This window comes from Corylus avellana, chromosome ca4 (assembly GCF_901000735.1).
Source record: "Corylus avellana chromosome ca4, CavTom2PMs-1.0".
In the NCBI taxonomy this organism is placed as follows: Eukaryota; Viridiplantae; Streptophyta; class Magnoliopsida; order Fagales; family Betulaceae; genus Corylus; species Corylus avellana.
In genome coordinates, this window is record NC_081544.1 from 26,557,966 (window position 1) to 26,570,040 (window position 12,075).

Sequence of the window (12,075 nt, forward strand, 5' to 3'; positions counted from 1 at the left end):
TTTTACTTAAAAGATCTATTTTTTAAACACAATCTAAGAGCATGTTTGGTTTTGTGTTTAAAACATTGAGTTTTTAAGTCAAAAAGCGCTTTGGCAAAAGCTTCAAAAGTACATTTTGACCATTTTTAAACTTTTTAGACTCTTAAAAGTACTGTCAATTTTTTTTTACCAAACAGGTATTGTTTAGCTTTTTTATAAACATCTAACAAAACTCATGAGAACATTCATTTAACAAGCTCTCTTGTTTACTTTTTATTTAACTATTGTCATACATGCTCCCAAGAGCCAAAAGCTAAAGAATTAATGCTTACAAAAAGAATGCCTACTCATGTGTACAATTTAATTTCATAGGTATTGAACGATGCAAAATATAATATTTGTCAGATTCTTGCTTTCTAAATATCGAGAAATGTAACCTCTTTCTTCCTTTAAGAATTTAAATAATTCAGATGGAAGGTGTAATCCTAAAGAATGGATATATATATATATATATATGTGTGTGTCATGAACATCAAGTTTAGCTACAACAAGTATCACCGTATATAATATTGTCCCCAGTAATTGAAATTTTGAAACAATAATTAAACCAATAATAATAAAAATAAAAATAAATAATCCCTTGACATATAAGAGAAATCTGAATGACTTTTCAATGGTCTCCACACAATGTACTTAAGAGTGGTAGACAATTGAATTTATTTTGGGAAATAGGCAAACTAGGTGACACAAATGTGATACATATATAGTAGTTTTAAGCTAGCGTTTTAGCAAACGAACCCATAGCTTGAATGCTGAGTTTTTCATGGTGAATTTAGCAGATTGTTATTAGTTATTAATCATAGCTGTGACATGTAAATTTCCCTCTGGACTCGTATCTTACACATGGACCAGCACTTGTAATATTCCATTCGAGAAAACCCTCACCGCTGTCTCTACTGTACTTGTAGATGTCATAAGAGCGTTGTATAGGCAGTATAGCTGCCCATTGAAAATAACAGAAGAAAAGTGTAGTCCCCCAAAAGTTTGGTTTAAATTCGAATTCGTTGACGCCATTTGGTTCGAGTATGTGGACGCCAAGATTGTCATTCTTCGATTTACAGTGGAGATTCAAGTTTTGACCTATCCCATTGTCGATTCTGATGGACACTGGGTTATGTTTCCCCAATGACGTTGCAGCACCAATAAAACTAGTCAGAATTATAAACACAACCCACAATAGTAGCACCACAACATTTTTACTATATGATGAGATCATGCTTGTCGTTGGCAGTAATTAATAAGAGAATTGAAATCTCCCCGATCGAACTATATATATATATAGTGGGTGAAAATTAATTATAGGCTGAAGATCAGATTCACATTAATTAAATACTATTTGAAGGAAATATGAACGAATCGAACTATATATATATATATATATATATATATATATATATAGTGGGTGAAAATTAATTATAGGCTGAAGATCAGATTCACATTAATTAAATACTATTTGAAGGAAATATGAACGAATCAACCTATGAATACCAAGTTTACTTACTAAAAAAGGGTGAAAAAAAGGGTGTTGATCCGTTAGTTTCTATTTACATTCTAATTTAATACATATCCGCCTAATTAGTGAATACCTTGTTTACTTGCTAAAAAAAAGGGTGTTCAATTATATCAGATTTGCATTTGCTGATTTAAGAGATATATATATCTCAATAACACACACACACATATATATATATATATATATATAAATTTTTAAAAAAGTTTTTTTTCCCATTATTATTATTTTTTAAAAAAGTCCACGTCAACTAATCTGCTGATTTGGAATTCATATGTGGCATCTAGGACAGGTGTCATCATTAAGCATGCTGACGTTGAGATCCATTAAAGTTTTGGATGGATTATTAACGGAAGTACTGATTAAATGTGCATTTTAAAAATTTCACAAGTACCACTTAGGACACTTTTTAAAACCGATAGGTTTGTTTCATTTTGGGCCTAATCACAGGTACCAAAATTGCATTTAACCCTTCAAAGAAAAGTTAATAGAAAAAGCGTACTAGGATTGCTTCAAGGATCCACCTAACATTCTTTTACATGTGAACGCTCAGAAACCATAGGTAAGAAAAATGACCATCTACGTAACGTTTGTAAATTATCAAGTATGTTACATTTTGCTCAATGAAATTAGATGAAGATATATAGGCTGAAAATGGAACACAAATGCTCTTTTAACTGCATCAACTTATTATAACGAAAGCAGAACATTGACAAAAGGAAACTTAATCAGGCACGAATTCATTGAAAAGGCTACATAGATGTCTAACACCAACTCATCACCCATAAATTTTGTGTCTTTATTTCCTACAATTTTCTTTACCATTATGAATTTCTTCTCATGCATCTTCCACTGAATGCAATTTGATGTTATTGTTCACTCATGATGAGCAATGGCTTCTTTTGTGTGTGGTGATGGTGCTTAATTGTGGTTTGTAACAAAATGATGAATAATAATCCAACTCTTTTTCTTTTCCTATTCAATTGGATGAAAAGTGACAATTAGTAGTGACAACATGTAATATAATGTACACCATTATATGCAACAAAATTTAAACTCTAAAATGACTCATCTTCATTTCTGTATCAATTGATAACTTGGATTTTAACAAAAATTCTTACCTCAACCTAAATTTGAAGTGCCATTAGTTAAGGCTGGTAATTTTGACACGACCCGAGAACTTGACACGAACACAACTCGAAAAAACAGGTATTGGGTTTGGTCTTATCGGGTTCGGGTCTTAATCGAGTCTACCCGATTAAGACCCGGTTGGCAGGTCTACCCGACGTGTCTATCGAGTCGACCCGCCAGACTCGGTTACTGTTCACCCATTAAAAAAAAAATCATAAAGTAAACTAACCTTAAGCCTTGTTACTGTTCACCCATTAAAAAAAAAATCATAAAGTAAACTAACCTTAAGCCTTGTGTATCCCATAAGGACGGTCTAGATTGGTTGGTGTATCCCATACGCATGTCAGCATGAGCTCCACTCAAACATTGAAAAACCAAAACAAAAGCATGGTCGAACATTGAAAAACCAAATCAATTAAATATTTAAATGTTTTCATGCAACTATGCAAGAATCAATTAAATATAAGAAGACCAAAAAAAAAAAAAAAAAAAACCAATAATCAAAACTCAGTGTTTTGAACTTTTGGCTGTCAACAGATATAAAAAATGGTTAAAAATTTGTTATTATATATGTATAATTATAATTTAGGGATAAATGTAAAATTGGCCAATTTGGTTGGCTTAAATTACAAATTCCATTATATAATTTATTATTAGATAATCATATGATTTAATGATCAATTGATCATGTGATATAATCATATAAATTCCAATGACAATACATTAATAATTCAATTGTGGTTATAAATAGCACATTGTTAAATCTAGTGTTAATTACTTAATTTGATATTATACGAATGACATTATCATTGTACATGAATACTATGATTAAAGTATTTGAATTGTCATTTAATCATATGATTAAGTATTGATCTTATACATTTGTATTATTCAATATATATGTATAATTATAATGTATAACGTATATGGACTTATAACATACACCGGAAGTGAGAACGAAGTCTCTAGTTACTTAATAATTGTATTAGTATCAATTTGTATACTTATGTCATATTATATATATATAATTTGTTATTAGATAATCACATGATTTAATGATCAATTGATCATGTGATATAATCATATAAATTCCAATGGCAATACATTAATACTTCGATTGTGGTTAGAAGTAAAACATTATTAAATCTAATGTTAATTACTTAATTTAATATTATACGAATGACATTATCATTGTACACGAGTACTATAATTAAGTTTTTGAATTGTCGTTAGATCATATGATTAAGTATTCATCTTATACATTTATAATTATATTATTTAATATGCATATAATATAATGCTATTGAATTAAGTATAACCCATATAACATATATTATTTAATTATTATTATTATTATATATACCTATTTTTTGTAATATATTGATATATTTTGGTATATCAATATTTTTTTGTAATATATTTTTAACAATGTTATTGTATTATTATTACATTTTTTTTTATTTTAGGGATTAGGGCTTTTTAAATGGGTTGGTCAACCCGATATGACCTGATTACTTTAAACAAGTTAAACAGGCCATGTCGGGTTACCCAACTATTTTTCGTATTATAATCGTGTCATACCCACCAACCCATTTAGCTAAACGGGTCGTGTTCGTGTATATGTTAACCGGGTTGTGGGTCTTAATTGGGTTATGTCAAGTACCTGTTTTACCAAGCATTAGCCCACAATTTCACATATCAAATGTGTTTTTTTTTTTAAAAAAAAAAAAAAATTACAAAAAAAAAAAAGTGTTTTTAAACAAAATCGGAAAATGCACCCCACTTTAAAGAACAGAAAACATATACATTTTTAAAATCATTATTGTTCCAAACTGTATGTTCTAAAACTGCTAAACCAAACAAACACTTATCCACACAACCCGATACTATTCCGATACTATTCTCAACATCTCTTGCAATATGCAATTACTCGACCCTCTTATTGTTCTATAGACTTTTTTTTCACCGAGTCACTCAATTTAAAATCATTGAGGTCCACAAAAGGGTAGTTCAATCGGCTGTTGACCACGCCTCATGATACGGAAATCACTAGTTCAAATCTCCCTTCCCCTTTCCCTTGTGTTTATGTGGACATGTCAAAAAAAATTAAAAATTAAAAATTAAAATCATTGAGATAAAAAAATCTTTATTTAGTTTCTGCAAACTGGTTTCCAAAGTGAACAAATTTGAGTACATGTGTTTTAAAGAAAACATCTTATTTTAGCAAAAAGAAACTACCAAAACATGTTCGCCTTCCCAACGGTCAGCAACAATCATCGTATACACAGCAAAGATGAAAGTGAAACCCTACTTAGAAACAGGAAATCCTGATATTACCAAATAGTTCCCCCAACAACCCAATCACAAGAGAGAGCATCTCCTTAACACTACGTATAGGAATATAGAAAACCATGAGCATCCATCCAATGTTTCTAGCAAACACCAAGCAAAAGAATGAACAAAAGGGCATGAAGTCAGTTGGACAAAGTGTGCACTATTATCGGAAAACGCATAATAGACATTGACAAGAATATTTGCAGTGATTTTAGCCTATATATTATTAGAAACAACTAGCCATAGAAGTCTTTAACTTCATTCTGAATCTTCACGGAAAAAGTTTTAAACAAGGACACATTCTTCAACACTTCTCAACATCTAGAACCACATACCATGATAAATTCCAAATCAAAAGGAAGCCTAAGCAATTAGGTCACAATGAATTTATAAGTGAGACACCGCTAACCACTAAAGTCCACATACCGTAAGCCGTTCACCTCACATAATCCACCAGTCCACCACACCTGAGTGAAGATCAGGAAGTTTATCACTTGAAATGCCTGGAATCAGCAAAATTTGAGTGTTGGCATGACCAGGCTGGAGAATGACCTGTTTCAGGTAAATCTGAGATTTCAACTGATCAAAGTCCTCAAATTCCATTCCACACTGAACACTTCCCCCCGCCCCCACGACGAAGCTCGTGTTCAGCCATGAGTGGACACTTTCTCTCCACTTTAGACCTCGCGCATCTCTCCTGTACAACACAAGGGCAAATACAGGAGGAAATGATTATGCCATCGTCAAAGTGTCAACTACCACTACGATTATCGCTACCCATTACGAAGTGATCAACCCAAGTGGTCATAGCTCCACTGCTATTAGAAAAAAACCTCACTACACATCTCTGAGTTCCTACTTGTCAGACCAAATCATGCATATGTATCACCCCTGACTAAATTTCCTACAGCATCTATTCTTGGCCAAAAAAAAAAAAAAAAAAACAGAACTAAACACTAACAAAATTGTAACAACAAAATACCCAAATGTAATCAAACCAACATTAATAAGGTTATATAAGCTACCATAGCTTACTTAAACACTACGACAGAGGAGAAATCCAGATGAGCTAGTAGAGAATTATAGGCACGACAAATTTAAGACTACACTCAGAAGCAAATATTAAATAAGAGGAGCATCTAGTATGCCTCAAAATTACTACTTATTATAGACTAGCAAAATAGATACTGCAAACTACTGGGAAACAAGCAATCCAACCGGTCCCAATGCGTATTGACATCCAACTTGTGCCACTCCTGCTGCTTGGCACAGAAAACAATTTTGACCCTCATGGTCAAGAAACAAAGATCAAGATCCAGTTGGACTTGTAGCCATCATTAATTACTGTTGTTGAGGTCGGGCCTGAGCACTCCCATAACCACCATAGCCAACCTGCGCGCCATGAGGACCATTCACCTGAGCACCATAATTTCCAGAAGTTTGAGATTGGTCAGATCTCCATGCTGCATTTCCATACCCTGGATTTCCATTTGCATCACCATAGCCACTTCCTATGTAGCCACCACCACTACCTTGTAGTTCCGCCCCACCTGGACCACCAGCATTATTATTTGGGACACTCCCAGAACGCCCTCCAACTGCACCATACCCACCAGGATTCCCATAAGACCCATCAGTTCCACCATACCCACCATAGCCATAACCTTGATTCCCATACCCAGTGGCTCCACTGGGAGACTGCCCTGCAGGTGCTGACCCTGGGCCACCACTAGCAGTACCAGTGCTGCCACTTGGAGCACCCCAAGCAGCAGTATTTCCATAACCCATGGCACCATATCCAGAGGGAGCTTGAGTGCTCCATGAACTTCTGGGAGCACCGGGTGGAACACTACCATAACCAGCATTAGGGACATTTGGGTTTCCGTATGCTGCACCAGCAGGTCCACCATACCCAGTATTGGCAGCACCATAACTACCATAACCGCCATAATTGATGCCATTACTGGCAGGACCATACCCATAACCAGGTGCGCTATACCCAGAGGAACCATAGGGAGTAAAACCACCTCCAGTACTCTGTGGCTGCATGTACCTATTGGAATCCATTCGACCATCATATGTATTTGGGTTGCCACCAGATGCCCCATAGCTCTGATAACCACTACCAACTGCACCACCAACCCCCGCCCCACCACCCATAGAACGGTTACCCCCACCAGGATTTGCATCTTTAGGAAGAGCCCGCTTTACTTCCACTTGCTTACCATTCAAATCATGAAAGTTTTTGTGTAAAACCTTATCAACAGCTTCTTCAGTGTCAAAGGTAATAAACCCAAACCCACGAGGTCGTCCAGTATTCTGGTCATACATGACTACTACATCGGTTACATGGCCATAAGACTCAAAATACTGACGGAATCCTTCTTCACTTAAAGTGGGAGGCAATCCTCCAACGAATATCTTCTTGGTTCTGAAAGTTCCACCACCCCCATAGTTCCTGGAAGGATTAAGATTTCCAGCTTTGGCAGAAGTTTGTTGCTCCTCTCTTGATAAGGCCCTCTTAGCCTCAACCTGAAGAAACGAAAAACAAGCATTTACATTGTGATGTTGAAGTAAAGAACTTAGATACAAGTGTTAACATCAAATCATGAAAAAGGGCCACTTCAAGTATATACAAAGAATATCAAAACCTCGGATAACATTCCGAAATTTGCACACATGAGATGCCTAGAAATGAGAATGAAATACAACAGCCTCAGATAGCAACCACAAGGGTCATTATTTCCACCTTAATGTTTTAACAAATGACATAAACAGCCAGAACAATAAAGTAAAATAAAAGCCTGCTTTTAAAAGATATACATTAAGATAAATATTTTATTGGTTATAAATGTCTGATTAAAAGCTCAACTCGATATTTATGAACTTGCACAATCATATTTGAGTCCACTCTAAAAGCACCGGGCACTGTGACAAGGATGTTGTAATGGTTTGTAATGTTGTCAGATGGTAAAGGTACCTATGCTAAAACTCAAACTAAAACAATCTATGGGATTGACTTGCTGCACGTAAGATGCCCACCAAACGCAGATACCTCACAAGTTCTTTTTTTAAAAAAATAGAATAGGGAAAAATAAGTGGTCCTGTTAGCTAGATATCGCATCTTCAACAAACCTGCAAATAAAAGTACTTTCACACCCCATGGCACAAATTATTTGACTTCTCTAGACACCTGAACTCAATTATGGCTCATTATAACTAACTTGGGCCAGATAAATGACTCAATTAGTATCTTTTTTTCACCATTCCATATTTCACTAACAAACAAGAAAAAGTACCAAAGCACAATACACAACCAAATCCATCAGTTAACATTCAGCAAACATCAGTGGGATCTGTATTATGCAGGGCACAAGATGAATAACGACTTAAATATTTATCAATCAAACAGCAATTATTAACCAATGAGTAATGCTATAAGTCCTCCTTATGTCCCTCTTGTGTCTCTCCAAAACTAATGTGGCTTTAACATCACCATTGGATTTGTGATAGATCACTATTAGATTTTTTGATCCAATGATGATTTTAAAAGTCAAATCAGTTTTGGAGGGACACGTGAAGGACATTTAGCATTACTCATAACCAAGAGTTTGTGACTTTTATTTTCTCTGAAGTGTAGGGGAATTTGCACATTCTATTAAAATGACACTGGTTGTCTATTGTCCAGACAGCATAGCATGGCACAAAGTCACTCCTTAGTACAGATCAATAACAATTACTTCAAATCATATAGCTCCAATGATCAATAAGGTAATTTACAAACTTAGAAAAAAAAAATTACACTTTGGAAATCTTCCATGTTATTTAGTTTTCTTAAAAAAAATATAGTAAAGCACCTCGGCGGCAAGCTGTTTTCAGAACTTGTTCAAACAAGCTTAAAACAGAGTATATATGAAAGTAAGTGCATGGTATAATCCCTTGATCATCAAAAACAGTATTACTTCTACCTAAACCACAAAAGTTGCCTAAACAAACTGTAATCCCTTATTATAGGAGTTCAGTATAGAGTAATTACAATGTCGTTAAGGAAAAGTCAACCCTTAACCCCAACCAAAGATAAAGAAACTAACAAAAGAAAACATACCAACAATAAAGGTCAACTTAAGTTCCAAACCTACCAAAATTAAACCAACCCCATTAAAATTTATGGCAACATAACAGAACCCAGAAAGCCCAAAACATGAAATGCATGTATACATAAGCATTTGTTAACACCCAGTAATAATTGAACCAAAATACAACATTTCTAAACAAATCTAAACTGAGAAACAGCATAACTCCATCAAAACAGAACTCAGATAACAACACCTATATAAATTAAACTTGGAAAGAACAAAGCCCCATCAAAATTGAACTCTGAAAAACAAGACCTTTACAAGTTAAGCTCAGAAACAACAAAACCCCAGGATCGACAATTATAGAAGCAGCAACACTATACAAAAACTAAACCATAATTCCCATAAAACAAAGCTAAAAAGAAAAAAGAAACAAATAATAAGCATTTTTATGAAGAATTAACACCCAAAAAATAATTAAACTCAAAAACAACAGTCCGAAACAACATAAACCCATGAAAATAAAACGACAAACCCCATCGAATTAAACTCATAAACAACAAAAAATCCCAAGAACAGCAGCATTAGAAGCAGAACAATAACCAAAAAAGAGAACGAGAAGGAACTTCTTAGTGGATTCCTCTTGTTCCTGTTTAGTCCCCTTATACCAACTAAACCTTAATTTCCTAATCAAAACATCAAAATAACAAAAATCATGGAACTCAAATTTACTCCACAACAATAAGCAGCATGAGTAGCATAAATCAAACAGAATCACAATTTTCAAACCTCAAAAGAAAAATCTAAAAATCCAGAAGCCGAGAAATTACACAAACCCAGAAGCTCAAAAATAGAAAAAACAGCAAGAAGAACAAGCATCATTAGCAGCCTAAATTAAACTGAACCATAATAACCCAATAAGCACATAAAGATTCCAAAAACCCATAAGCTCAATCATAACAACAGCACCACGTTAATAAACTAACCCATCAATCCCAGTAACCTCAACATCAAAAAGAACAAAAACCCATTAACCAAACAAATAAAACAAGCCCAAATAATGCGAGAATCTGAGAGAGCCCTCTCTCTCTCACCGTTCTGCCATCAATGGTGTGGGTGTCCTGGAGAACCCTATCGAGAATGGAAGGATCTGCAAAAACCACGAATCCGAATCCTCTGGGCCTCCCGGTGGTCTTTTCCCTCATCACCACTGTCTGCAAAACGTCCCCGTAGTTATCGAAGTACTCCTTCAGCTTCTCCTCCGTGGTCTCCCACGAAATCCCACCTATGAATAGCTTCCCCTGATCCGAATCCATCGCTCTTTAGCTTCCTGGTTCCTCCCTCAACCTGTGAAACTACGAGTTTAGGAGCTCTCCTTCGAGGGCTTTTGGGTCGGGGATTTGGAAGAAAGGGTTTGTAGCCGTCTCGGGGTAACGAGAAAGAGCGAATGAGAGACAGAGGGGGGATTTTTGTGGTCAAGTACGGGGAATAACGGGTATGCTGGGTAGAAAAGTAATGGGATTGGACGGTCGGGATTCGTTTGGATATGGGTAAGGCTTTGCTGGAGGAATTTTTTTTAGGGAAAGAACGCGGTTATTGACAAAAATCGTTAACCGTAACCGCTTTAACGATTATTAAATTTTACTAATAGCAATTGTAACTGCATATTGCTTAGCGATTAGCTACTAACCTTCGAAACTGGGCGTTTTGGGCTTTTTGAGCTTTCTCAAGTTAAACATATAACCAATTTTCAATTTTGGGCTTTATTTTTGGATCACTATATCATTTTTACCTCATTTGTTTTTTTGCATTAAACTTATTGTATTCTAATTTATATGAATATATTTACCTCATTTGTTTTTTTTGCCTTCAATTAATTTTTTTAAAAAAAAAAGCTTTTAAGTGTAAACAAATGGTTAAAAAAATTGTCATCGTTCAAAAATTTGTCATTAAAAAAAAAAAAAAAAACGAAGAACCGCACGTTCAGTTTTAAAAAATTGTCAACAAATTGTTAAAAAAAAATTTTTAAAAAAAAAAATTGTTAAAAATTTGTTCAACAAATGGTACAATTTTTTTATTTTTTTTCAAAAAATGGTCGAAACATTGTTAAAAAAATACATTAATAATTTAATTGTGGTTATAAGTAACACATTGTTGAATCCAATGTCAATTACTTAATTTGATATTATACGAATCACATTATCATTGTACATTAATAATATGATTCACTTTAATAAGTATTTGAATTGTTATTGAATCATATGATTACGTATTGATCATATATATTTATATTATTCAATATGCATAATTGCATATATGTATAATGTATAATTATAATTTATAAATCGTATTAGTATGAACTTACATACTTAATTAACATATATGGACTTATAAGTACGAACTTGTTTGATGAGTTATATCAAATTATATATGTATAATTTGTTATTATATAATCAAATGATTTAATGATCAATTGATCATGTAATATAATCATATAAATTATAGTAGTAATATATTAATACTCAAATTGTGATTTAATTATCTCAAAAAAAAATTTTGATTTGATGATCAATTGATTATGTTATATATATATATATATATATATATATAAATATTATTATAATTATAATTATAAAAATATATTATATAAAAAGGCGGTTAACGGTTACGGTTAGTAAACTCAATAACTACTAATCGCTAATCGCTAGGCAATTATAGCAGTTAAGCGGTTAGCGGGCGGTTAGAAAACCGTCCGCATTGACCCCTAACTTTTTGTCCATGTGGGACACTGTATATGGCTCTTTGTCATGTGATATGCACATGGAAGCTTGGATGGTATGTTATGATTTTTTTTTTTTCTATTTAAATATGAGAAATTGGAGAGGGAAAATATTACAAATGAAGATCTTTGTCACTCTTAAAGCGAATAGAACTAAAAAAATGAGAAGTAAAAATGCTTCCGAAAACAATGTATGTTATGATTTA

At 33.7% G+C, this 12,075-nt stretch overlaps 1 protein-coding gene across 2 annotated transcripts; it reads right to left on the reverse strand.

Moving 5' to 3' along the window:
* Positions 1-5,251: 5,251 nt before the first annotated feature.
* LOC132177353 (heterogeneous nuclear ribonucleoprotein 1) lies at positions 5,252-10,574 on the reverse strand. 2 transcript variants are annotated; one of them, XR_009439748.1, is made up of 3 exons: positions 10,185-10,574; positions 6,233-7,546; positions 5,252-5,711 (listed from the first exon to the last, which is right to left on the reverse strand). XR_009439748.1 is itself a non-coding variant. In XM_059589623.1 (2 exons), exons 1-2 carry the CDS (start codon positions 10,404-10,406, stop codon positions 6,356-6,358), a joined length of 1,413 nt encoding a protein of 470 aa, XP_059445606.1. In that variant the 5' UTR covers positions 10,407-10,574; the 3' UTR covers positions 5,252-6,355. The 2 variants fall into 2 exon arrangements, 1 of the variants encoding a protein (XP_059445606.1); XM_059589623.1 differs by having other exon boundaries at positions 5,252-7,546.
* Positions 10,575-12,075: the final 1,501 nt, after the last annotated feature.

What these genes read in the sequence shown, in the direction of transcription:
- LOC132177353 (XM_059589623.1), bottom strand. Translation starts at nt 10,406, where the DNA reads ATGGATTCGGATCAGGGGAAGCTATTCATAGGTGGGATTTCGTGGGAG. An exon ending in ACACCATTGATGGCAGAACG is followed by an intron (nt 7,547 to 10,184) that starts GTGAGAGAGAGA and finishes TCGTTTCTTCAG; the next exon opens with GTTGAGGCTAAGAGGGCCTT.